At 43.0% G+C, this 25,977-nt stretch overlaps 1 protein-coding gene across 1 annotated transcript in view; it reads left to right on the forward strand.

Annotated features, from left to right (window-relative positions):
• The window catches only part of LOC122800342, a 72,805-nt gene that overhangs the window by 36,224 nt on the left and 10,604 nt on the right, over positions 1-25,977 (forward strand). Inside the window, exon 3 of the mRNA XM_044069791.1 lies at positions 573-769. Within this exon, the coding sequence (XP_043925726.1) occupies positions 573-769 (197 nt within the window). The remainder of the gene's footprint in view (positions 1-572; positions 770-25,977) is intronic.

The following is a 25,977-nucleotide window of genomic DNA, read 5'->3' on the forward strand; positions in this document are numbered from 1 at the left end:
CTTTCAGGTCATGGTCACACCTCAAGTGCTTTGTACAGTTCTAGAACCCATAAAAGTAAAAATGGGGGTGCACTGAGTCCAGAGAAAAGTCACCCGAAAGTTGGGTGGAATGCAGACTAGATTCTGCAGCTGGTCTCACTAGAAACCAGAAGACATCAAGAGGCTGTGGTATGAGAGCACAAGATCATATCAGGAAGATGTGAAGGGGCCATCCTAAAGGAGAACAGAGAATGGAGGAGAAGACAGTGGTAGTTTGCACATACCAAGTACCCCTTGGATATGCAAGAATATTTCACTTAGAGTTGCAGACCAATGGGATGGACCACCGGAATAGTTTGTGGAGGAGAGCTCCAGCTAGGTGCTCAAGAGAGTATGGGACAGGTGGATAATGGGAAGATGTAAGGTAAGGGTGGAAGAGAGAGAGGTAGGATGTTAAATGTACTGAAAGGACACATTATGTAATCTTTTGTCTTTCTGCTGTCGTACAAGTGTGATATATTATGTGAGTAATGGTGGTATAATCTCTGTCTAGCGGTATATGACAATATTGTAACAAAATTATGTTTATGCAGGAAGCGGACAGCAGTCAGTCACTGGTGTTGAAGCACCTGATGATGCCAACAGTTATTGGAAAATTCGAGGGAAGGTGGATAATGGATGTGTGAGGGGAGCACCAGTCAAATGTGGACAATCTGTTCGACTGACACATGTGAATACGGGGCGCAACCTGCATAGCCATCACTTTGTGTCTCCACTGTCAGGTAACCAGGTATGGATTGTTTTTTAAGAATATTCAGACCACAAAAAGTCATTATACATGTGTTCTGCATTGATGTAGGCTATAACCATAGACCTGTGGGGATATAATAGGTGCTTTTTGGATGTGGGTGAAAATGGTGCATAAACGACTGCTTTTGAGGACCTTTAAATCCTTTTAGGGTGAGGAGATTGAATATTATGCTAGCAGGATGATAAGTAGTTTGGAAGATGTGAAATATGTAAGTAATTGGAGGTTGCTGTGTTTCTAGCCACATCTGGCTGATTCAGGATTACTGCACTAGAGTCTAGGTTTAGTCTCCATTGAGTTGACTTGAACTGATTGGTGGTGCAGCAGCATTTTGGGAAAAGTAACACAGCGAAGGAAGATCTATTCGAGAGGAATGGAACAAAATAAATTATAGAGCATGAGGCACAAAAAGAAACTAAACTTGGATCCTGTGATACAGCCCATAGTTTTTTTTTATGGTAGTGCTCCTTGCTGGATAGGATGCTGCAGAGATTGCATCCAACCTAATAATATTCGTCATGGGATAACTTTTTTTCTTTTATCTTGTTTTGGTCAGGGTGACTCACTGATTATAGGTTCATGGGTTGGTACTAGGTTCATGGGTTGGTACTAGGCTATCAGCCCTAGGGCTTGTACAAGCCTAGCCATAACAATTCCTTGGCTATTTCTTCCCACAATATTTATTTCCCTGGACCTTTGTCTAGCAGGATGACTGACGTGATTCCCGGGTTGAATTTCCTATCTCCAATCATCAAGGTTCCCTTTGAAGAGGGACAAAGAGGCGCTCTGCTTGACATGTATGGGCAGTCTATTCCAGAGTCTGGGAGGCTCTGGGTCAGAAATCTATCCTCCAGCTTGTTTTGTTCATTGTGATGACATGGTTTGGATCCCTGGAGTGTGTGGCTCTGAGGGATTGGGATTTCTTTGTGTAGCATGTCCAACAGCTCTGGGTTTGACATGGCCTTGTATGTTAAGCAGAGATCACCTCTGAGTAGACTATATGCGACAGAGTATAGGTGGATTTTTTTTTAGATGGTCAAAAAAAAAAAAAATGTTAAGTGCGGTATTTCTGTGGCCTTTCCAGTTGTTGCAGATGCCTTGAGAGGTACATACCAAATGGGGCGTTGTATTCTGTAATGGGTCTAATGAGGGATGTGTACAGTGGGACAATGACATCCTTTTTTTCTGGAGTAGACCTAATGGTTGTGTGTGCATGTTTGTGTGTTGGGGGAGAGGATTCAGAATGTGACAGTTGTAGGATTTCATGGGATAGTACTGTATGCCAGGAGACTTCCTGTCATTGTCTGTAGTGCTGTTACAGGTCATCAGGTAACCACTGCATTAAGGTTGAGTTATACACAGGCTTGTTATGTTGTGTGTGTATTTGCACATTTAATATGTACACACTTACCAGCAGAGGAAGACAAAAGATGGAAGACAAAAGATCTGCTTTGGAAGACAAAAGATCTGCCTTGTCCGCACAAGTGATGCTGGCAGCACCCTTTCCTGCTGATTTCCAACCTATCCCATGCCTTTTTTAAAACCCTTTTTTTTTTTTTAATATGCTGATTTGTGCAAGTTGTACCCTTTCTGTTTAGCATAGTACTTTCATCATCCCTGGCATGGATTTTTGAAACAGCATCACATCCCCTGTGTTGTACTGTGAAAAATCCCAGGTCACCTGATATTTTAATATGTCTGTCCCACCATCCCTGTCGCCACTCTCATTGATTTGATGGCTATGGGCCTGGAAAGAGTCTGATACAGCAGAACCAATTTCCACAAAACTGGACAAGATTTTGGCAGCACCAAAGGGTAGACATCACTGGAATAAAGCCCCTCCTGTAGATGGAAACTTTATAGCAGCAGCCACAGAGGAAAAGCCGTCCGAAGAGGGTACGTCTTTCCAGCCCCCCTAATGAGGAGTCTAGGGCTTTGTCCAAATTTGGAAAATGGACGTGCGCTTCAGTGACTTTCTCTTGGAGCACTGCACTGTCTTGCCCATATTACAGGTTTCCAAAGAGAACTGATTAGGTGATCAGCAATTCTCTTTTTCAGGTAATTTGTTGGCAGATGTCTAGAAAAATGGAGTCCCAGCTATCTACCTTAAATTCCCTTTCTAATATTTCCATGGGTCTGCTTTCCAGTGCAGCTGATGGAATAGCTAGAGCAGCTGGTACCGTCCTAGCTGTATGCTGCCATGCCTAGATGCAGTTGTGATTTTTTGCGGAAGGCTTTAAGACATCCTTCCTTAATGCCCCCTTTGATGGTTTCACTTTGTTTGGACGCAAGGTTAAGGAGACAGTCCCCAGAAGCAAGCAGTAAGGTAAGACCCTGTCTGCCATAAGAATCTGCTCTTTGCTCTGCAAAGTACCTTCTCCATCAGTCAATGAGAAGGAAGGATGATGTGGTTCAGAAAATCACAGGATTTTACCAAAGATGCTTTCTTGGACGAACCCTCCAGTGGCAAAGGAGGGGGTAATTTTATAGTGGACATTGTCCTATGGGCATAGGAAGTCTACAAAACCTAGGGTTTTATGGTCCCTTCTCTGAAAAATTCTTTCAGCAATCCTGAAGGGTTGCCCAACTGCTGCAGTCAGGAAGGGGAGAGCTTATCGCTACTACCTGAAGCCTGGAGGGCCATCACTTCAGCCCAACTGCTGCAGTCAGGAAGGGGAGAGCTTATCGCTACTACCTGAAGCCTGGAGGGCCATCACTTCAGCCCAACTGCTGCAGTCAGGAAGGGGAGAGCTTATCGCTACTACCTGAAGCCTGGGGGGCCATCACTTCAGACTGACTGGTGTTGAGGATGATAAAAAATGAGGCCAGGACTTGTGTGTGGAATGTAACCATTCCAAAAATGAACAATGCAACATCCAGTGTAGTCAAAACCAGTTAAACCCAAACCAGTTTCGGCAGTAAACCTGTCTTCCTCAGTGGGAACAATACACATACCATAATACTTTGGAGAAAAAATGCATAGAAAAACATTCTGGTTAATTCACAAATAGTTATTTAAACCAGGACTAAATAACCTCCCCCAGTTTAATGATCCAACATTTTTCTTTTTTTATTAAGTAGGCTATGTAATCCTATCTTATTTGTTCCATCTCCTTGAATTTTGTTAATAACAAGAAACTTAAATTCAGCTGAAGAATGTTTAAGGGAATGTTTTTATGTAGAGCATTAGATTGTCTTCTGTTCCTAATATCACTTAAATGTTCAGAAATACGGATCCTTAGAGTACGTGCAGCAGAAGAGCAAGTAGCCAGGTAGATAACCCAATCTGAGCTGCAATTTTTGAAAAATTTGATGTCATATACCTGAAGGCTGTTTTTGCTAGAAAACATGTTTACATAACGAACCGTGTTCACATGGATAGCATCCTACTACTTTATTACCGGTCAGTGTAGTTTGACAAGTCAATGAATTTGATTTGTGTTTATAATGACTATGATCCAAGTGTCTTGTCCCTTCGATATGAGAACATACATCTTGTAGTAAGAATTTCTGATAGTTTATCTTCTGTCCATAATATATCCAAATATTTGTCAATAATTTGTCTCAAATGCATAGTACTATGACCAAATGTAGTTGTAAATCCAATAATAGAAGAGCTATCCCCATCTGACCCATCTTGATATTCAAATAATTTACATCTATCCTGTTTGGAGGCCCATTCACTAATAATAGCTACATTCCTAACATCATACCCTCTGGATACAAATCTGTTGGTTAAATCTTGTCTATGATATTCAAAACTTTGGAGATGGAACAAATAAGATAGGATAGCCTACTTAATAAAAAAAGAAAAATGTTGCATCATTAAACTAGGCTAGGGGAGTTATTTAGCCTTGGTTTAAATGAATATTTGTGAATTAACCAATCAGAATATTTTTGTCTATTTCCCCAAGGTATTATGGCATGTGTATTCCCACTGAGGAAGGCAGGTTTACTGACGAAACAGGTTTGGGTTTAACTGGTTTCAACTACACGTTTTTGGAATTAAGTTACGTTCTACACTTGGAGTGCTGGCCTCATTTTTTTTTTTTTATTTTGGCATTACTAGTTTGGCCGTTGCACTTGCCATACTAGCAGTTTTGTTGAGGACTGCTGTGGTTGTGCTTTGTTCCGCTGTTGGTGTTTGGTGTGGTTCCTGTCTCTCCCAAATCTTCATCACCAGATTGTCTTCTACTTTTCTGCAGACATGTCCAAACCACTGTAATCTGTTCTCTTCGATCTTTTCTGCAATTGGAGCTACTTCGGCTTCTGGTCTTATGTCCTCATTTCTTCATCTGTCCCACAATGTGCATCCTACCACCGTTCTCAGGCACTTCATTTCCATCACCTATAGCTGCTTCATCTGCTCTGCCTTTACTGCCCAGGTTTCTGTACCATACAGTGGTATTGGTCACACCACTGTCTTGTACACCTTACTTTTCAGCTTCTTTGTCATTCTTCTGTCATAGACTGTACCTGACACTCTATGCCAGTTGGCTGCAGCCCCTCTGATTCTAGCTTTGACCTCTTCATTCAGACTTCCATTTTCCTCAACCACCCCTCCCAGATAATTGAAGCTGTTTACCTGTTCCACTATCTTCCCTTCTATCTCTAGTCTCAGCTTCTTCTATTTTCCCCAATATGCTGCCTTTACCACTGTCTTATCTGTACATAGTTTCATTCCATGTGCCTTTAGTTTTGCATTCCATTCTCCTGTCCTTTGCTGAAGTTCTTACTCAGTCTGCCTGTAATGCCACATTGTCTGCATACAGTAACTTTGTTCATATGTCCCCTCCAACCTGTTTGATAATGTAGTCCCATCACCAGTATGAACAGCAGTGGGCTCAGAGCTGAACCCTACTATGCACCCACCCCCACTGGGAACCTCTCTGTGAGGCCGAATACTCTTCTTACTTGAGTCATTGGATCCTTGTACATAGCCTGCACTAATTCTGCCAATGTTTCTGAGACTTCAAACTAAGGCAGTACTGTCCAGATCAGCTTTCTTGGGACCTTGTTGTATGCTTTCTTCTAAGTCTAGGAATGCCCAGTTGGACTCTCACCTCCTCTCTAGCTCCTTCTCAAGTATGTCTCAATGCAAACATCAGGTCAGTTGTGCTGCATCCTAATCTGAATCCAAACTGCTCATCTCCCATCTTACATTCTACTACTCTGCATCAGTTTATCGATCGCCCTCTCCAGAACTTTCATGCAATGTGATAGGAGCGTGATGCCTCTGTACTGCCCATAGTTGTGGATGGTCCTCTTTGTTCTTGTACACTGACATGAGTATGCTTATTCTCCAGTCAGCTGGAATACGCATTTCTCTCCACACTGCTATGAGTACCCTCAGGAGCCATTTCGTCCCTATCTCACCCAGCATCTTTATCATAGCTGTTGTAACCTCAATTGAGCCTGTTGCTTTCCCTGACTTCATTTTCCTTAGTGCTGTTTTTACTTTTTCTCCTCCTCTTCTCTCATTGTAGGGTCTTTCTGGGTCATTACAGTTTCTGTGGGGTTTTCTTCATTCAGAACCTGCTGGAAGTACTCCTTCCATCTACCTTTGATGTGGACTGGTGAGCAGGTTGTTGCTGGCATTCCTTATGAAGGGTGTCTGACTGTCTTCTTTATCTTTCTGTTTTTGCCTTGCAACCTGATGTAGCTTCTTTGCCTTGCAACCTGATATAGCTTCTTTGTGCCCCTTACTGAGTCCCTTTTCAGAAGTTGGTACAGTGCCTCTGATGCGATATTCGTTGCTATTGCAACTTCTTTGTTAGCCAACCAGTAGTCCTTCCTAGCCTGGTCAGTCTTTTCTGCTCCCCCTTCTTCCTGCACTCCTTTCTTTTGATGACTTCCTGGACTTCTGTATTCCACCACCAGCTTTCCTTATGTACCTCATTTCCATACCTGGCTTGGCCACTAACACATGCTGTTTTTAGGCGCTGCCATTCTTCAGCTCCACCCATTTCCTCCTCTTCTTGGGGTGTTAGAGCGCCGAGTATTTCTTTGAACTGCTGTACTTTCTTTCCAGACAACTTCCAGGTCTTCAGCCCTGGTCTCTGTTGACCTTCGAGCCTTCTCTGACTACTGCTTGCAGCTGTGTGTGGCAACTAGTGGTTTATGCTGTGTGCTGACTGTTTCACTGGGGATGACTTTGCAATCCTGGATTCTACCCCAGTGCCTTTTCCTTACTAGGAGGAAGTCTACCTTTGTTGCATGTTGGCTACTCTTGTATGTGATCTTGTAACTGTCTCTCTTTCTGAGCCATGTGTTGGCTACTATTAAGTCATTTGCCAGACAGAAGTCTAGAACGGCTTCTCCTTCTTTATTCGTGTTGCCCCACCCATGTGGACCCAGGCACTCCTATCCTGTTCCGTCTATCCTGATATGTCCATTCATGTCACCCAGTATCAACACCAATCCATTTTGTCCTGCTTTATTTAGTAGATCCTGCAACTGCTGTCTGAATGCACTTTTCCTCACTATCACAACCCTGTTGTGGGGCATAGGTTGAAATTATGAATACTGCCTTGTCATTACACTGGAGTCTGATAGACTCATGGCAATCATTAATTCTGATGATATCTCTCACTGCCTTCTGAAACCTCTGTCTCACCACAATTCCTTCACCATTTCTACCATGAACCCCACCTGAGTAGTAGAGTCTGGATCCCAAGCCAAGTGGCTTTGCTGCACTGCCCTTCCATCTTGTATACATAAGATGTCCAGCCTCCTCTGTATCATCATGTCATCCACTTCTAAGCTGCATCCTGTCAGTGAACTTACATTAAGCGTAGCAATTCTTAGTTCATGTTTGTAAGGTTGGTTGGTTTTCGCTCAACAGAGCTATCCCAGGTAACTCAGGCTGGGCAACTAGACACCAGCAGGTAAGTAGCATATTGACCCCTGGGCTGCAGGGCTTTATGGTGTGCACACACTGGCCAATAGGGGCACATATACACCTCCCATCGTTGGCATGGGTTCCTGGTGTAGGTCGAAGTAGGCCGGGTCCTCATCCCACTTATCACCAGTAACTACCCATTCCCATTTTGGTGACATTAGTCAACATGACCAAATCACCTAGAGACATATTTTACACCGTCGAGTGGCTAGCCCTGCCATGATGCACAGTCTGTGATCCATATTCTCTTATCTTGAGGATACTGCACACCACAGTAGATGCCCAAAGAGTTGGTCTGTACAAATCTTCCCCCTGCCATGATGCACAGTCTGTGATCCATATTCTCCTATCTTGAGGATACTGCGCACCACAGTAGATGCCCAAAGAGTTGGTCTGTACAACTCTTCCCCCTATAGGGCACCATGTAGAGTCTGTGCTGCTGCCCACAGCTCCATTCATTGGTTAGTTTGAGATGGAAACACTCTGCATGTTTTTCGGACATGGGAGGAACCACACAGAGACACAGGGAGAACATGCAAACTCCAAACGGGCATTGGACAGATGTCAGGATCGAACCTTGAGCATGGGAGTTGAAGACCTTAAGCATTATGCCAACTGGTCTCTGCCATGGTCTCATTGTCTTTGTCAGGGCTGATATTGCTTTAAAAAAAAAAAAAAAACAAAACAAAAAAAAAGACGTGTCTCATGTGGCTAAGGACCCACACAAAGAATGACAGAACTTCACTCGTGGTCTTTTTGAAGCCCCCCTCATGGGGCCATCTGTTCCCTCCTCTGTTCCCTGTCTTCTGCTTTTTCTAAAAGTCCTTGAGATTCTGTTTCCTCTGAAGAGGATGTGGTGTTGGATTCTGGGGAGCGGTCTTTGGCCTACTGCTCTCAGATGCATTCCAGTCTTGCTCTGGATCTGAAGAATATGATTCCTTTCCCCTGATTCTCCCATTTAAGGAATTCTCTTTTGGAACAATGTTGTTCCCATGATGGAACATTTAAGTGGAACTGTTCCCAAATTTCTGTTATCCAGAAGAGGTACTATAATCCCTTGCAGATTGACTGACTGCCCCGGAATTCTGCAGTCCCACCAGTTTTGGATGCCCTCTTGGACACTTTCCTCTGCTTCCCAGAATCCTAACTTTCAGCTTCCTGCCCCAAAGAAATATAACCGGTTTTATGAAGTACCTGAGGCTCAAAAGTTTTTATGTAAAAACCCTTTTTGACCCTGCACTGATTGCTCTAGTTACTGTTGCCTTCCAAATTACTGCCCTCTTCCAAACTTTTACCTTCTAGCAAGGACAAGAATGACTATGGACAGGTATGGGAAAACAGGTTAGACATCTGCCACAATAGTTTTCAGGGCCATAAACCACCAGACTTATTTGTCAAGGTAAGTGCTGGCTCTGCTTTGTATGCATAAGAGTGTTCTGTCTAATATGCCTGATTCTAAAGTGTCTTCTGCCATTTCCTTTTTTGAGCTCTTCTTGGGTAGCTCATTACGCAATCAAATGCAGTTATGATTTTGCTGATGCCTGTTATACAACGGCTACTTTAGGGTCTGTAAGACATTGAGACAAAGTTATTGGATTCTTCCTTAGACAATCAGAATCTGTTTGAGACTGCACCTGCCAAGCTCTTCAAGACCTTGCGGAATAAGGGAAAGGTCATGCAGGATCTTAAACAAATCTTCCTTTCTCCTATTCCTAAATTTCAGAAGAGTTGCCCATCTGAATTTTCCTTTGTGCGTAAGCAGTAAAGACAGCTTCTTGGGGTAAGGATTCTAATAGGATTCTAATAGGGTATCTGAATTAGTTTACTTCATTTGGTCTTCAGCCTGTGGGAATACAGATCACTCAAACTTGGAATACCGAAACGGGTAACAGGAATGCAGGCAAGAGGGTTTGAGGCATGCACAGAGTAGTAGTTTATTCTTCAGACTTTACTTCAAACAAACGATAAAAACAATAAAAAACAGTAACCATAAAGCGCTTTTCGTCTCCCCCCTTAGTGAGACTTCAGCAGACAGCTGCAACAAGAATGTTTCAAACAGTAAATACAAATTCAAACCACATCAACTTCCTCCAAGCAAAAGGCAAGCCCGCCCCCAAGGTAAGCAGGAAATAACAATTAACCCATTGTATGCTTTAAAAATCCGGCTTCTTGTAAAACAAATGTGTGCAGTAAATATATTTGTATATGTGTAAATATAAATATAGCTCATCAGTTCGAAAACACTCTTTAAAAAAAAAAAAAACCCTTTTAAAAATGTATTCAGAAATATTTAAAAACCATGCTAACATTAAAACCAATAGTTAAGATAACAGTAAAAAGTGCAGAATGAAGAGTAAAATTGAAAACGGTATAAAATAAAATATTTTACCACTGTGTGAAAAAGTATTAATCTTAAATCACTTTCAGTAGTAGTTAATAATGAAAGTTCTAAAAAGTAGAATGAAAAATGTAATAAAACACTTGTATTAGCCCCATGTTGTCTGAATTTAAAACCATCAAGCTGAAAAGCTATAAAGACTGGAGCAAAGAAAACAATCCTGTAAAAGACATCCAGTGAATATGATAACAGGTGGAGTAAGAGTGTACACATTCACATAAACAACTCTAAATGTAGATACATTCATGTACAGGTAACAACTAAGTGAATGTGAAAAACCATGTGTGATTTTTCGGATTCCTATTACAAGAACGAAAGTTCACTACTTCGAACTTGTAATAGGAAGCCTCACATCTGATAAAGTTCACTTTAACGAAAGTGAACTTTTGCATAAGTGCACTTCACCAAAAACACCGCAGCACAGTGGAGGATATAAAAAAACAAGCTATGTCCTCCACTATGGTGCGATAGTCACGGACCTTAGGGTTAGGCTAAGGGGATAGTTACTAAAGCTATCCTCTTACCCTAACCCATGCCCTAACCCTAAGGTTCGTGACTATCACACCATAGTGGAGGACATTTCTGTCCTTCACTGCACTGCAGTTGGCACAGACCTTAGGGTTAGGGCATGGGCTCTGGTCATGGTAAGGGGATAGCCCTAGGGGCTATCCCCTTACTATGACCCGTGCCCTAACCCTAAGGTCCTTGAGTACTGCACGGAAGTTCAGTACAACACCCGTTCATTGTACTGAACTTCGTGTAAGTGCACTTTCGATTAAGTGCACTTTTGCTGCAGTGAGCATTCCATGCACTATTTCAAATTTAGTGAAAATTCGATCTAGTGTATGTGGAACCCACTTTTCACATTCACTTAGTTGTTACAAGTGTTTTATTATATTTTTCATCCTATTTTTTAGAAATTTAATTATTTACTACTACTGAAAGTTATTTAAGATTTTAATACTTTTTCACACAGTGGTAAAGTGTTTTTATTTTATACTGTTTTCAATTTTACACTTCATTCTTGACTTCTCTCTTTTTATTGTTATCTTAACTATTGGTTTTAATGTTGGCATCGTTTTTAAATATTTCTGAATACAGTTTTAAAAGATTTTTTAAGAGTGTTTTCTAACTGATGAGCTATATTTATATTTACACATACACAAATATATTTATTGCACACACATTTGTTTTACAAAAAGCTGTTTTTTTAAAGAAGCGTACAATGGGTTAATTATTTCCTGCTTACTTTGGGGGCAGGCTTGTCTTGCTTGGAGGAAGTTGATGTGGTTTGAATTTGTATTTACTGTTTGAAACATTCTTGTTGCAACTGTCATAGGTAGGCTCATAGGTAGGTACTAGGCTATTGGCCCTAGGGCCTATATAAGCCTAGCCAAAAATGTACCCTGGCTTTCGCCACCCAAGAAAATTATTTTCCTGTGCCCCTGTCGAGCAGAGCCACAGAAGGGATCCCTGGGGTGAATTTCCTATATCCCATCCAATCATCAAGATTTTTCTTGAGTGCTAATGAGGAGCTCTGTTTGACATAGATAGGTAGTCTGTTCCAGAGTATGGGAAGTCTCTGGGACAGGAATCTATCCCTCCAGCATATTCTGTTTATTGTGGTGACAAGGTTTAGGTCATGTAGCTCGGAGGGATTGGGATTTCTTTAAGTGGAGCATGTCCAAAAGCTCTGGGTTTGACATAGCTTTGTATGTTAGGCAGAGATCGCCTCTGAGTAGGCGATATGCGACGGAGTAAAGCTGGAGTTTTTTGAGGCGGTCTGCGTAGGGCATCTGTTTGAGGCCAGTAATCCTCTGTGAGGTATTTCTTTGGCCTTTCCAGTTGTTGTTGTAGATGTCTTGTGAGGTACATACCAAAAGGGGTGTTGTACTCTATAATGGGTCTAATGAGTGATGAGTAGATGGGAACCATGACTTTATTTTTTTTTTTTTTTTCTGGATGAGAAACCTTTTGTGATGAGGTGAGCCATGTAGAAGGATTTCCTGACCACTGTGGCAATGTGATTATCAAAGGAGAGACTACTGTCCACCTGTGTCCCAAGGTCTCATCACATTTTCGGCGTTAAGTAGACTACCAGCTATGTGGTAGTTCATGGGTGCAGAGTTTTTACCAAAGGGGATGACGATACACTTTTTGGCATTTAGCTTCAGGCCATGGCTTTGACACCAGGCATCTGTCTCAGTGAGGCCCTTTTGTAGTATGTCCACATCGTTAGGAGTTTCGATTATGGCTCCTAGTTTGCAGTCATCTGCAAACTTTGTTAGCCTGTACTTCAGAGAAGTAGATACCAAACAGGAGAGGACCCAGAACTGAACCCTGTGGTACTCCACTTGTCACTGGTCTGAAGTCTGATTTGGAGTCTGCTACTTTCACAGTGTGGGTTCTGCCCGTGAGCCAGTTGGCAGCCCACCTTGGGACATGGGGATTTATAGCTAGTTTAGTGAGCTTATCTATAATTCCAGAGTGAGGAATGGTGTCGAAAGCCTTGGTGAGATCTAGATAAGCTGCGTGAACCACCTTACCCTCATCTATGGCTTTTGTGACTGCTTTAAAGAAGTCAATCAGGTTTAGGAGACATGATCTGCCTTTTACAAATCCGAACTGGGTAGGGTCCAGAGTTTGGAGATTACCAATGTCTTTGTTTATGAGTTCCATGGCCTTGCAGACCAGGCTCGTCGGGCTAATGGTGCGGTTGTTCCCGGGAGGTCAGTCGTGGCTCCCCCTTTGTGGAATGGGATAACCGTCGCGGTGTGCCATTCAGTGGGCACAAAGCCTGAGGTGAGGCTATGATTGAACATGGTACTTGGGTAGGGTGCCAGTTCATTCTGTAGTTCGTGTAGAACACAACCTGGGATATTGTCAGGTCCCATGGATGCTGTGTTCTTGGCTTTGGAGAGTGTTTTTTTTACCTGTGCAGCCGTGATTACAGGAACTTTGCACTCTTCTGGTATAGAAATGGACCCTCTAGGGGGTCAGAGAGGTTCAGTGCTAACTTTAACCCCATCTGCCAGGATGTTAGCAATATCCTTTGATTCTGTATATTTAGTGCCCTTATGCTGTAACTCCGAGCAGATCTGAGTGTTTCCATTGAGATTCTTGACATAACTATAGAATGGTTTGTGTATGTCTTTAGAGTCCGTGGCAATTTTGTTTTCGTAACTAGCTTTGGAGGATTTTATGAGGGATCTTAGCTTCTTACTGAGGTTGACCAGGGAGTTCCTCCAGTCATGGGATTTTACTCTTTGCAGCAGTTTTTTTCTGTTGTAGAGTTTGTTTATGGCAGTGGATCACCAGATTGGCTTCCTTTTTTTGGAGGATAGCATCTTGGTTCTTTTAGGGATAGCATTATCCATGCACTCGTGTAAGTGCTTATAAAGTGCATTTGTGTAGGATTCAGCAGTTGTACCTCTATACCTCTATTGTCCGTCTGCATGGGTGTCGTGAAGTTTGCTACTTCTATCTTAAGAAGTGTGAAGTTGGCTTTGGAGAAGTTTTTTACGGTGGTTTCCCTAATTGGGGGTGGGGGCTGGATGTGGATGTTTAGGGTGATTAGCTTGTGGTCAGATCTGACCAACGAGGAATTGACCTCTGGTGTGGAACATCGGTTGCCCATGTTGGTAATGACCAGGTCTAGGATATTGCTGCCCCTGGTGGGGGTGTGAATAATTTGATCCAAGGCATTGGAATTTATGAATTCCAGAAAACGTTGAGCAAGAGAGTTGGTACACGAGTAGCTTTCCCAGTTAATGGTGGGGTAGTTGAAATCGCCCATTATTAGGGTGTTGGATTGCACTGGAAAGTATTAAGGTACATCAAGAAATGAGGAATGGGAATCCTGGGACATGGTGGGGGTCTGTAGCAAGCTACAATTTTGGATTGTGGTCTTGCCCAGAGTTAGTTGCACTTGGACAATCTCTGATGCATTATGCTGTGCAACTAGCCTGGAGGTGTGGATATCCTTAATGAATATGGACACGCCTCCACCTTTAGTGCTTTGTTCCGGGTTAGGTGGCCAAAAAGGTGTGGTATGAATTATAGCCTGGTAATGCAGGGGTGCTCTCTGGAGCTTTGAACTAGGTCTCTGTCACTGCACAGATGTCTATGCTCTCCATTTTAAGGAGAGCCTCGAGTAAGTGCATTTTGAGGTTTAGACTTCTAGCATCTGATGAAGTCTCACTAAGAGGTGAGACAAAAAGCGCTTTATGGTTACCGTTTTTTTTATTGTTTTTATCGTTTGTTTGAAGTAAAGTCTGAAGAATAAACTTTGGAAACTACTACTATGTGCGTGCCTCAAGCCCTCTTGCCTGCCTTCCGGAATACAGATCAGTATCTGATCAGAGCTGGCAAATATTACTAGCATCAGCTCCGAGCTCCAGACTCCTCCCCTTGCCCATAATACACCATCACTGCCTGCCATCCCCAGATCTTGTTTGCCGCGATTTACTTGTATTTCATGTCTTCAGAGCTCCAGCTAGCAGTGGGTTATTTCACTACTGTAAGTTAAAAACATAATTCTTTTTCATCGGTCTAGGTTAGTTTAGGCACCCCTTCTCCCCACCCATCGCTTTGGCGTCAAGTGTTAGTCTATTTAGGTAATTAATTAGAGTAGTCTGTTTTGTAGTGCCCCCCCCCAAGTGTTGTCTATAGACTAGTGTGGTGAGTGGGTGTGTTGAGTGAAGAAAGTTTTTTGCCTGCCTTTTTAAGGCTTTCTTTCTTTCTCTTAGGGTGGCTAAAAAGCTTGTCTTTAAGCGTTACACAGTGTGGCCATAAGCTCTCCCCAGTGGATGGCCACACTGTGTGTGTGTGTGTGTGTGTGTGTGTGTGTGTGTGTGTGTGTGTGTGTGTGTGTGTGTGTGTGTGTGTTGTGCTTGGGTGTGGCCCACCTTAGTGTGGATTGCTCTATTTGTGCGGGGTTCAACCCCCGAGCTTTAAGGGATAGGAAGGCCAAGTTGACCCTCAAAGGTCTTCTTCCTTCTACCGGCCCTCCTTTCTCATTTTCGGCTTCAGTCACAGTGGCTGCTGTGACTGCCTCTCCCTCTTCTCTTCCTCTGCCCTCGCCTCCCTCCCAGGCCGGGACTCAAACTCCTGCATCTAAGCCTGTGGTAGCTGAGGAGAGGTAGAGAAAGGGAGAGAGAGGCAAAGGAAAAGAGAAAGAGGTCCCCGGATCTTGCTTCTCCAAGCAAGTCAGCACAGATCCGGGACTCCCCTCAGCTCTGGTCTCTGAGGTTCTCCCCGGAGCCGGAGGAGGCACGTCCAGTCTCCCAGGCCTCAGTTCCCCGATCTGCCAGGTCTGAGTCTGTGGCGTCGTCACAGTAAACCCGCTTCTTATCGGATATGGATCTGGATAAGATGATGAGGTGCTTTATCCATACACAGATCTAGATGGGGGTCTTGCCAGCCCACCTCCCTCTGGAGGGGGATGCTTGCTTCCTTTTTTCAACCCATTTCTCCTTCCCCAATCCGACCTTTGGTTTCGGAGTACTCTGATCCGAGGTTGGCCTTGGTCAGGGGGTCGGCGCCAACAGTACTGGTTTCCTCGACTTCGACAGCTGCTTGGTGCGTCTTGGATCCGACTGGGTCAGATACAAGCCGCTCTCTGAGCCGGAACTTGGAGCTTGGATGTCTGATCTGAGGGAGTGGAGCCTTTTCCATCAGCTCCGACGTTGTCGGGCCAGGTCCCCTCCTTCGGAGCTCCGTCCACTTCGGGGCCAGCTCCGTTTCTTGCGTCTGACCCAGGGAGACCAGCTTTCTTATTAGCTTCACAGGAGGTCCGCTCTCCTTCGGCATTTGATATGGTAGAACGGGTCCTCTCCATCGGATCGTGACCCCTGACCGCCCCCTCAGACTCCTCCCAGACCCCCCTCGGCTCTGTCTGTAGTCCTCATTGTTTTGCCAGAGGGACAGCCAGTGCTTGAAGAGCCCCAGACAGTTCCCCCTGAGGAACAGATGGCTTGCGAGCAATCCCCTGAGAGCCATACTGGAGATGTGCCTCGCAAGCATACGTGTAAGAGGAGGCACTTGTACTCCCCTGAGTCCCTCACTGAGAACACAGATTTAGATGGGGACCCTCTCCATCAAGATCCCCTCCCAAAGATTTCTCATTTGCAGACCTCATGGAGTTCCTGCACCTGCGTGGATGGAACCTGACACCATGGAGCCTATCCCCAAGCGACCCGATTAAAATTTTAAGCCCCCCCCCCCATTGACAGGCCATCCTGGAATACGGGCTCCCCTGTGGACGCCATGGTGGTAGCAGCAGCCACTAAGTAGGAACTTGGTTAGGAGAGCTCCTCGGGCCACCTTCCTGACTGGGAGTCATGGATGATGGACCGCCTAGGGAATCTGGTGTATGCTTCAGCTACCTTTTCCATCAGGGTGCTGAATTACTTGGCCCATGTCACTAGACTCCAACGTGACCTATTAAAGGAGCTGGAGGAGTCTCCACCCAAGTCCATGTCGCAGAAGGACAAGGTTTCATTCTCCGTGAAAATCGCCACTCTGAAAGTGCTATCAAATATGTCATAGGTTCATAGATTCATAGGTTCATAGATCAGTACTAGGCTAACTGCCCTTGCGAGCCATTTTAAGCCTAGCCAGTTATCCCTTGTGATACTCAAACCCTGTACCTTGTGTTTGTAAGGCAAACACCTTAACCATTATGCCACCCTCCTGGTCCATGTCCATGCGATTCCTCTCCCATGCTATGGAAGGAGCGGCTAGGGCGGCTGGGTCTGGCATGTCCATGAGGCGTAACACCTGGCTCAGGTTGTGTCAGTTTTCCAAACCCTTTAAGGCATCATTTTGCCAGTACCCCTTATGACGGCTCTACACTTTTCTGTAAGACAGTCAAGGTGACACTAGTCCAGAGTGAGAAGGATGGGAAAACACCTGTCTGCCATCAGAATCTGCTTTTCTAACCCACAAAGGTCTTTTTCCTAGAACCAGAGAGGGCAAAAGAAGATGTGGTTCCAGAAGAGTCTCGGTATTCCCAGGACACTCTGGGCCCTTCTTCCCCCTAGAGACAGAGGGGGACAGAATAGACACTGGTCCAGAGGCAGAGGGGGTCCACGGAACTTCGGGTCTCGAGGACCGTTCTCAGACAGACCCAGGCAGCAACCTGGAGAAGTTGCCCGGCTGCTCTTCTCTGGAGGCAGTCTGGGGATGATTGTCCTTGCACCTAGCAGCATGGGAGTCCATAACAACGGACCACTGGGTGCTTCAAATCATATCCAGAGGATAAGGCTGGAAAATACAAAACCACAGACTAGCGTAACTTCCACTTTATTCAACGCTTTTGTAACAAACTTCTTCAGAACCAAAAGAAATGTTACATCAAACATTCATTTATATACTGCACACAATTAAAATCAATTAATCAATTGCATAGTGTAACAATCATAATTAAAGAGCCCTTTACAAAAAAACAAGTCATATTTGAGCGACTCTTTGGACTTTTTAGATAGTATCCGGTTTGTGAATGAAGCTCATTTATTCAGTCCGACACAGCACATTATGTTCACTCTAGATGTAGTGTCTTTGTACACATCTATACCCCATGACAAGGGGATAGAAGCAATGAGAGCATTTTTACAGCAATGCAGCAATATATCTAATGGAGAAGTCGTTTTTTATTGTGATTCTATGGAAGTGATTTTATTTACAAGCAAGTTCAATGAGTTGCGATGGGGTCCCCAGCAGCCCCAGTTTTTGCCAACTTAGTCATGGGGTGGTGGGAACATACCATCTTGGACTCCCTGAAAACTGAATTCAAGGTAATTTATTATAAAAGATTTATAGATGATTTAATTTTTATTTTATATGGAGGGGTTCGAGAAATGCAGTTATTCTGTAACAAGTTGAATGAGGTTTCTGACTTTTTGAAGTTTGTTGTGGGATGTTATGGGAATTCCATTAATTTTTTGGATGTAACTCTGACATGGAATGCATTGGGAGACGACTTTTACTAGTAGTATTTTTCGTAAAGAAACCTTTAAGAACAATTATTTACATGCAACCAGTCAACATCCGAAATTCATGCTGAATAACATACCCAAAAGCCAATTTATACGAGCTAGCAGGATGACGAGTGTTGATGAGACCTTTATTAATGAGCTTGAATTCATCATACAATTGTTTTTGGAGAGGGGGGTACAGAGAGTTTGAGAAGCAGCTAATGACATTTCTAAGCAACGTGCAACTTTGTATCCACCCATTTTGAAAAATAGACCAACACCCCAAGTTAAGGAAACTGGAAAGTATACTGAAATTTTATGTTTCCGTATGAACATGAGTGTTGACAGTATAGGTATACGTAATATTATAAACGATAATTGGAAGATCCTCGAAGGAAATGTTGATTTAACGGCAGCTATTAAGGGGAAACCAAAGTTTGTTTATAGGAATGAACATAGTTTGAAAGGAGCATTTGAAAAGGGGAGAGAGAGAAGCACATGTAGCATTAAGAAGGGGCACGTTAATAGGGGTATGCACAAATGTCATGATTGTTCTGTTTGTAGGTTTCTGCTAGGTTAACAGTCAAGCTGTGAATAGGACTCTGTTTATTAAAAGTACACTAAATAACGTGGTAAGCTTTCATCTGCAAAGGCAAGGTAATTTCAAGGCACTCCTTGGAAAAAGAGAAAGTATGTGGCAGATGATGACTAACGCCACAAAGTTCCCTGGTATCAATGAATTTATTTCTATTAAACCCTTATTGCAGTTATTATAAGATGTTGGTTATGTTGAATTTTAACTGACATAAAACCAACATATGTAGTATGTGTGATATGTGATGTTAGTGACATATTTAGCCTTTACACCTCCTTTTTCTTTATACATTTATATATACATATCTATTTATTTATTTACATATTTATTATATATTTTTTGGTGTTATGACCCCTTCATTGACATTTTTTGCATTTTATGCAGTGTACATTCAGTGCAGTTTGATCTTTAGTATATCCTAGGCAGAGTTGTTTTTACAGTACATGTTCAGTGTACACATTTATGTTATTATTTTCACAGTATTAATACATTTGTATAGTCAATATATTTAACACAATGTATGGCAGTAGTTATCATTAAATACCGTATTTTAATTAATTTTTAATTTTCAGTTCTCTTGGTGGAATGTATTTTATTGTGTTGTTAATACAACATTTGCACTGGCACTTAAAGTGATTGCTTAATTACTAATGAATTTGGCGCCAAAAAGTTTTTGAATATGTATTTTATATTGATGTAAAGTGGTCTGAAGAAGTCTGCCTTTGCAGATGAAAGCGCTTACCACGTTATTTAGTGTACTTTTAATAAACAGTTTTTAATTCCTTGTGCCGAGTCCTATTCACAACTTGACTGCTAACCTAGCAGAGACTGATTGCTGTCTCACAGTTTTGTTTCCGGTGTTGTATCTAGCTTTGGATTTGTTTCTGTTTGTAGGTTTATTTTACAAGGTCCTTATATTCAACTTCCTCACATACTTAATACTATAGGGGTCCCTGGTAATTTTTGTTGTAAAACAAAAGGAGTTGTTTATATTGTAGTGTGTGACAAATGCTCATCATTTTATATTGGTATGACTACTAGAAAATTAAATGTTAGAATGAAGGAGCATATGTATAATATTAGGAAAAAAGGACAAAAAACAAATATTTTACAGACATAGTGTTGAATGTATTGGTTTTAAAAAAAATGTTTGTTTTCTATCCTGGAACACTGTGAACCTGATTACAGGGGGGGTGATTACAGGAATTTTTTGGCTCAAAGAGAAACTAGATGGCAAATTAAATTACAGGCGGATCATTTCCCTGGGTTAAATGAAACCATCAATATTAAATGTTTCTTAAAAGATCGTGAAGCATATGTTTTATAATGTTTGTTATTGTAATGTATTCAATTATGCCCATTCTATAGTGCATAATGATGAATGAAGAGTTTGTTTTTTGTAAAGGGCTCTTTAATTATGATTTTACACTATGCAATTGATTAATTGATCTTAATTGTGTGCAGTATTTAAATGAATGTTTGATGTAACATTTCTTTTGGCTCTGAAGAAGTTTTTTACGAAAGCGTTGAATAAAGTGGAAGTTACACTAGTCTGTGGTTTCGTATTTTCCAGCCTTGAGCAGTTTTTTTGATTTTATTTTTTGTTCAGCTGCTTTGTCGACTTTTGATTTTTGTTCATATCCAGAGGATATTCTATCCCCTTCGTGGGTTACCTGGTATCACCCAGACACCTCCCGGACGTTCCACCCACGCAAAGGGAGGCAGCAGCACAGGATATTTCCAAGCTGCTAGTAAAACGAGCCATCGAAACCGTCCCCTCAGATCAGTCCGGATCGGGCTTCTACTTCAGGTTCTTTTTGGTGCCAAAGAAAACTGGGGACTTGAGGCCCATTCTGGACCTTTCTACCCTGAACCTGTCTGTTGCCAAAGAGAAGTTCCGGATGGTCATGCTACAGCCCATCATGCCATACCTGCAAGAGAGCGACTGGATGTGCTCGTTAGACCTCCAGGATGCTTACTATCACATAAAAATGCACAGAAGCTCCAAGAGGTTCCTCCGCTTCTGACTAGGAGCCAGTCATTATCAATTTCAGGCCCCACCCTTTGGTCTCACCACAGCCCCCAGGGTGTTTACCAAAGTGATGGTGGTTTTAGCTGCTCACCTGAGGCTTCAGGGGATTCAGGTCTATCTGTACTTGGACGATTGGCTCCTCACTGCTCCCACCAGGCGTCTACGTTCCCAAACCAGAGATTACTTTCTGACACTTGCCCTGAGTTTGGGCATCACAATAAACACATCCAAATCTCTCCTAGATCATGTACAGGTGATAGACTATATTGGGGCCAGGATAGATACTCTTCAGTGCAAATTATTCCTGACCTCGGAGAGAGTTCAAAACCTCAGGATGCATGCCTCCCTTATTTACCGTTCCCACCTCCCAACAGCGGAATCAGTGTTGAGGGCCCTAGGCTCGATGGCAGCGACCATAACTATTCTTCTGTGTGCTCTGCTACACATGCGAATTCTTCAGTGAACTCTAGCGGTTCAGTGGTCCCTGTTGTAACTGCCATTAACTTATCCTGTCCACCTAAGTGGAGTGTGTCAGTCGTCCCTCATATGGTGGATGAGATCTCCGGACATTTTGGAGAGACGACCCTTTTGTTCTAGCCCCAGCCCAAACCACAGTGACCACAGATGCCTCCCAACTCAGGTGGGGGGGCATTGTTTGGGCTGGACAGTCCAAGGTCTGTGGTTCCCCATAGAGATCAGCTTGCATATCAATGTCCTAGAGATGAGGGCAGTCCTCCTAGTGATGCAGGCCCTTCATGCATTTCTCCCTCTGGGGACAATTGCCATTCAGTCAGACAACATGTCAGTAGTCTGGTATATCGACAAACAGGGAGGGACCAGATCTTAACCCCTTTGTCGCGAGGCCATGAGAGTGTGGGAATGGGCTATCTCCACCGGTTGTTTTCTCATCGAACGCACATTCCAGTACGATCCAACATCCTAGCAGACAGGCTAAGTCGGACCATTCTGATGCCTTGCGAGTGGTCTCTGAATTTGTCAGTAGTGGAACAGATCTTCAGCGAGTGGGGTCAACCTTGCTGCAATCTCTTCACATCTCCCTCCAATGCAAAGTGCAACAAGTTTTTCACTTTAAACCCTCTGCTGGGGGAGTCCCCCAGAGATGCTCTAGTTCATGCTTGGCCTCTCTGTCTTCTGTAGGCTTACTCGCCAGTACCTCTCATTCCGAGGTTTCTGCAGAAAGCCTGTTGACTGGGGAGCAAGGTGATCCTCATTGCCCCATTCTGGCCTTGCCAGGTATGGTTTCCCTTCCTTTGGTCTCGCCTTCTGGTTCCACCTTGTATCCTAGATCCCATTCAAGATTTGATTTCACACCCCTCGGGGGTACCTCATCCAAGTCTGGACAGCCTGAAGCTCATGGCTTGGCTGCTCCAGTTTCCATAATTACTAGGACTCCCGGACTAACTTCCTCAGTTAGATCTATTTTGGTAGCTGCTCATAAGTCTTTGACCAGGAAGGTTTATCGCAGCAAGTGGAAATGTTTTTCCTTCTGGGCCTCTCAGAGGAGTTTAGACCCTTTCATGGCTCCTATTTCTGCGATTCTTGATTTTCTAGCACGGAGCTAGTTCTTGTACTGTCAACGTTCAATTTGCTGCCATTTCCCATTTTCATGTGGGCAAGAATTCTGCTTCCTTAGCATCTTCCAGACTGTGTAAAGCCTTTATCAAAGAGCACTTTTTTGCTATGCCCCCCTGTCAAAAGATCCTATTCCTTCTTGGGACCTTATTATGGTTCTCCAAGCTCTGGTCGCTCCGCCTTTCGAGCCTGCCACAACTGCAGAGCTAAAATTTTTATCATGGAAAACAGCCTTTCTGGTAGCTATCACCTCTGCTAGAAGGGTTTCAGAATTGCAGGCCTTGTCCATCAAATTTCCGTACATGATTTTTCATAAAGACAAGAGTTTCCCTTCGGACCAATCCATCTTTTCTTCCCAAGGTGGCTTCACCAGAAAATATCAATCAGACTATAAATTTGCCTGTGTTCTTTCCCAATTTTACGAACAAAATGCAATACAAACTACACATGTTGGATGTTCATAGACTGTTACAATTCTATTTGCACAGGACAAAAAATTTCTATAAATCTGATCAATTTCTGTAAACCCTCCAATCTCCAAGGTCACTATAGCCAGATGGATTTCTTCATGCATCCTGCAGGTTTATAAGAACAGTCTCCTCTAGGTCAGGTAAAAGCTCATTCCACTAGGTACATGGCTACATCTGCTGCTTTCTGGTCTGGAGTGTCTTTGGATGACATTTGCTCTGCAGCTACTTAGTCCTCATCTCCTACATTTATTTCTCATTATAAACTGGATTTGATTTCAAGAAGGAGAGCATCCTTCAGTTCTGTGGTGCTCCGTAATAGCCTTCCATGAGGGCCTCCCAGGAGTTTTAGTAGCTGTGGACTCTGTTCCACAGGTTGAAGACCAAATGAAGTAAACTACTTCAGATAAAGAAGTTATGTACTCACCATAACGTTCCATCTGAATAGTTGTACTTCATTTGTTTTCAACGGTCCCTCCCCCCTTCCACCGGGCTTTGACGCATGATCAGCCTACAGGCTGCACTATAGATCACAAATATATTATCAGGTCAGGTTCTAAGTATACGTTCAGCAAACTTGATCTGGGGATGGAAGGCAGTGGAGGTGTATTATGGGTAAGGGGAGGAGTCTTTAGCTCGGAGCTGATGCTAGCAATATTTGCCGGCTCAGATCCGATACGCATCCGTATTCCCACAGGTTGAAGACAAATGAAGTACAACTACTCTGATGGAACGTTATGGTAAGTACATGACTTCTTTTTATCCTGATGAGCCTTCTCAGGGTACTAAGTCAAAAGCATTCTTTTCTTGACAATTCTGCCTCTGTTTGACATTCAACAACACTTGCAGCTCGGTCAGATTCTTCTTTCCCTCAGTCTGACCCTGTCTTTTCCAGTTTGGTAACAGATCACCATAAATTCCTGGGTGCTTTCCATCATTCAAAAAAGTTACTTTGTGATATGGAAGACCCTTTCTTCCTTTTCAGACATTCTCCATCCTTCTCTTTGCCAGCTTCTTCACTTTCTAGTCTTCAAGACCTTTTGGTATAAGGAACCATTCAGCCTGTTTTACCTCCCAGTTGGGCAAGGAAAGGAGTTTTATTCCAGAAAGTTCCTGGTTGCCAGGAATAAGGGTTCTTGGAGGCCCATTCTGAATCTCTCCTTTCTCAACATATTTGTAAAAGTTCCCACAGTCAAGATGATGTCTCTTCAGTCTCTGTTTTCTCTGTTTATTCCTCAGGTCTTCCTGGTGTCTCATTGTCCTTTGAGAATTTCATAGTTTGTATTACATTACCAAGCAGAGGGACACAAAAAAAAATCTTTGCAGACTGGCTCTTCACAGTCTAGTGACAGACCATCTGAGCAGGTCCGGAGCAGATCTTCATGAATGGATGCTTCACAGAGAGGTATTCCTGGGCATTCTCTATCAGTGGGGATACTCTACAAGTAGATCTTTTTGCCTCACCTATGAACCGTCTACTTTCTAGGTTCTGTTCCTGAGTACCAAGTGTTCATTTTCTTTTCCAAGTCTTTTTTTGGAAGGGAGTGTTTCTGTATGCCTGTCCCCCTCTCTGTCTGTTACCAAGAGTCCTACACAAGATCATGTAGGACAAGCCCAAAGTCTTGTTGGTGACTCCCTTTTGGCCCAGACAACACTGGTTTCTTCATTCTATTTCATCTGGCCAGGGGCAATCCCAGGTTATCTCGGAGGATGGATATTTTCACACAGAACAAGGGATCTTTCATTCACTGATTTACTCACCCTTCATTTGACTCTCTGGGTGATTAGATTTTAATTTTCTGAGGACATACCTTGGGTTTTACAGACGGTCAGAAGATTTACTATTAGAAAATCCTATGTAGTTAAATATAAGAGATTTTCTGTTTTGCTGCTAACATGAACTGGACCCTCTTTCTGTGGGTATTCCTACTGTTCTTTCTTTTGTGTGAACTGCTCAGTTCTGTTAAAGCTCCCTTAGCCAGCCATCTCTGCTTGTCTGTCTTTGAATTCACTGCTTTTCCAGATTTGAAGTCATATGATTTCTGAAAGGCATCCTTCATATTAGGCCCCATGAAAGCTTGCTCTTCCTCCTTAGGACCTTAATTGTGTTCTTGAAAAGCTGAGTCTGCCACCCTTTGAGCCTGCAATTTCTTCTTTACAGCTTTGTATTTGTAAAGTTGTGCTGTTGGTGGCTCTTTCTTCTGCCAGTAAGGTTTTTGAACTTTAGGCACTCATGGCTGTTCCCCATTTGTTTGGTTTTTCACAAAGACAGGTTTTCTATCCATACTAATTTTTATTTTATGCCCAGGGTAGTTAGTGATTTGTCACTGAATGACCGTTCATCCTACTTTTTTCCTTCTCCACAGAGTGATCGTGAGAGGATTCTTCATACATCTGATTTGCATGGGAAGCTCAGAAGTTACCTGAATGAGACTAAAGATATAAGGGAATCTGAGCAACATTTTTGTTTCTTCCCATTCCAGGAAATAGTTTCTCTGTTTCTAAGCAAACCATCTCTTCTTGGATTTCAAAGCAATTTCTTTTTGCTGTTCTTTTCATGGTAAGCAGATTTCTTTTCTGTTTGTACTCTTTCTGCTAAAGCAGTAGCCTTCTCTGGTGCTTTTTTCCAAGGGTCTGGATGCTAGATCCATTTTGTAAGTTGCTGTGTTGTCTTCTGCACTTATTTACTAAACACTGAAAGTTGGATGCAGTTTCATTGGCCAGAGCTGGTTTTTGCCAGGGCCATCCTGAATTGTTTATTGGAGGGCTCTTCTGTGGCTTCATCCCTTCATCCTCTCCGCTAGCCTTTTTACTCTCCCTTTAGTAAGGAATACTGCAAAAGTGGTAAGGAAGGATACAGTACAGTTGTGGTAAGATCTTATTGTAACATTAGATGCCCTACTTCTCACTGTTGCAATATTTCATCCCTCCTTCCTCCTGTTTTGTTCTCTGTCTGAATCTCTGGTCGTAGGGTCCTTCTTCCCTTTCTGGGTGCACATGTGCTTGCTTTTCCTCTTGTGTTCCCTGGCTTACCTGGGGCAGTTCGGTTCTGAGTATTAGGTACTCATACGTCACTTATGTACCTCACGCCTTAGACATAGAACATAGTCTGATGTACAGCACCTTGAAGGCGCTAAGGGTTTGGTATGCTGGCCAGATGTAAGACTGTCCTGCAGGCTATCCCTTTAGTAAGGAATACTGTAATGGTGAAAAGTTGGACGTCTTCTG

Source organism: Protopterus annectens, chromosome 4.part0, assembly GCF_019279795.1.
Source record: "Protopterus annectens isolate FY-2018-M chromosome 4.part0, PAN1.0, whole genome shotgun sequence".
In the NCBI taxonomy this organism is placed as follows: Eukaryota; Metazoa; Chordata; order Ceratodontiformes; family Protopteridae; genus Protopterus; species Protopterus annectens.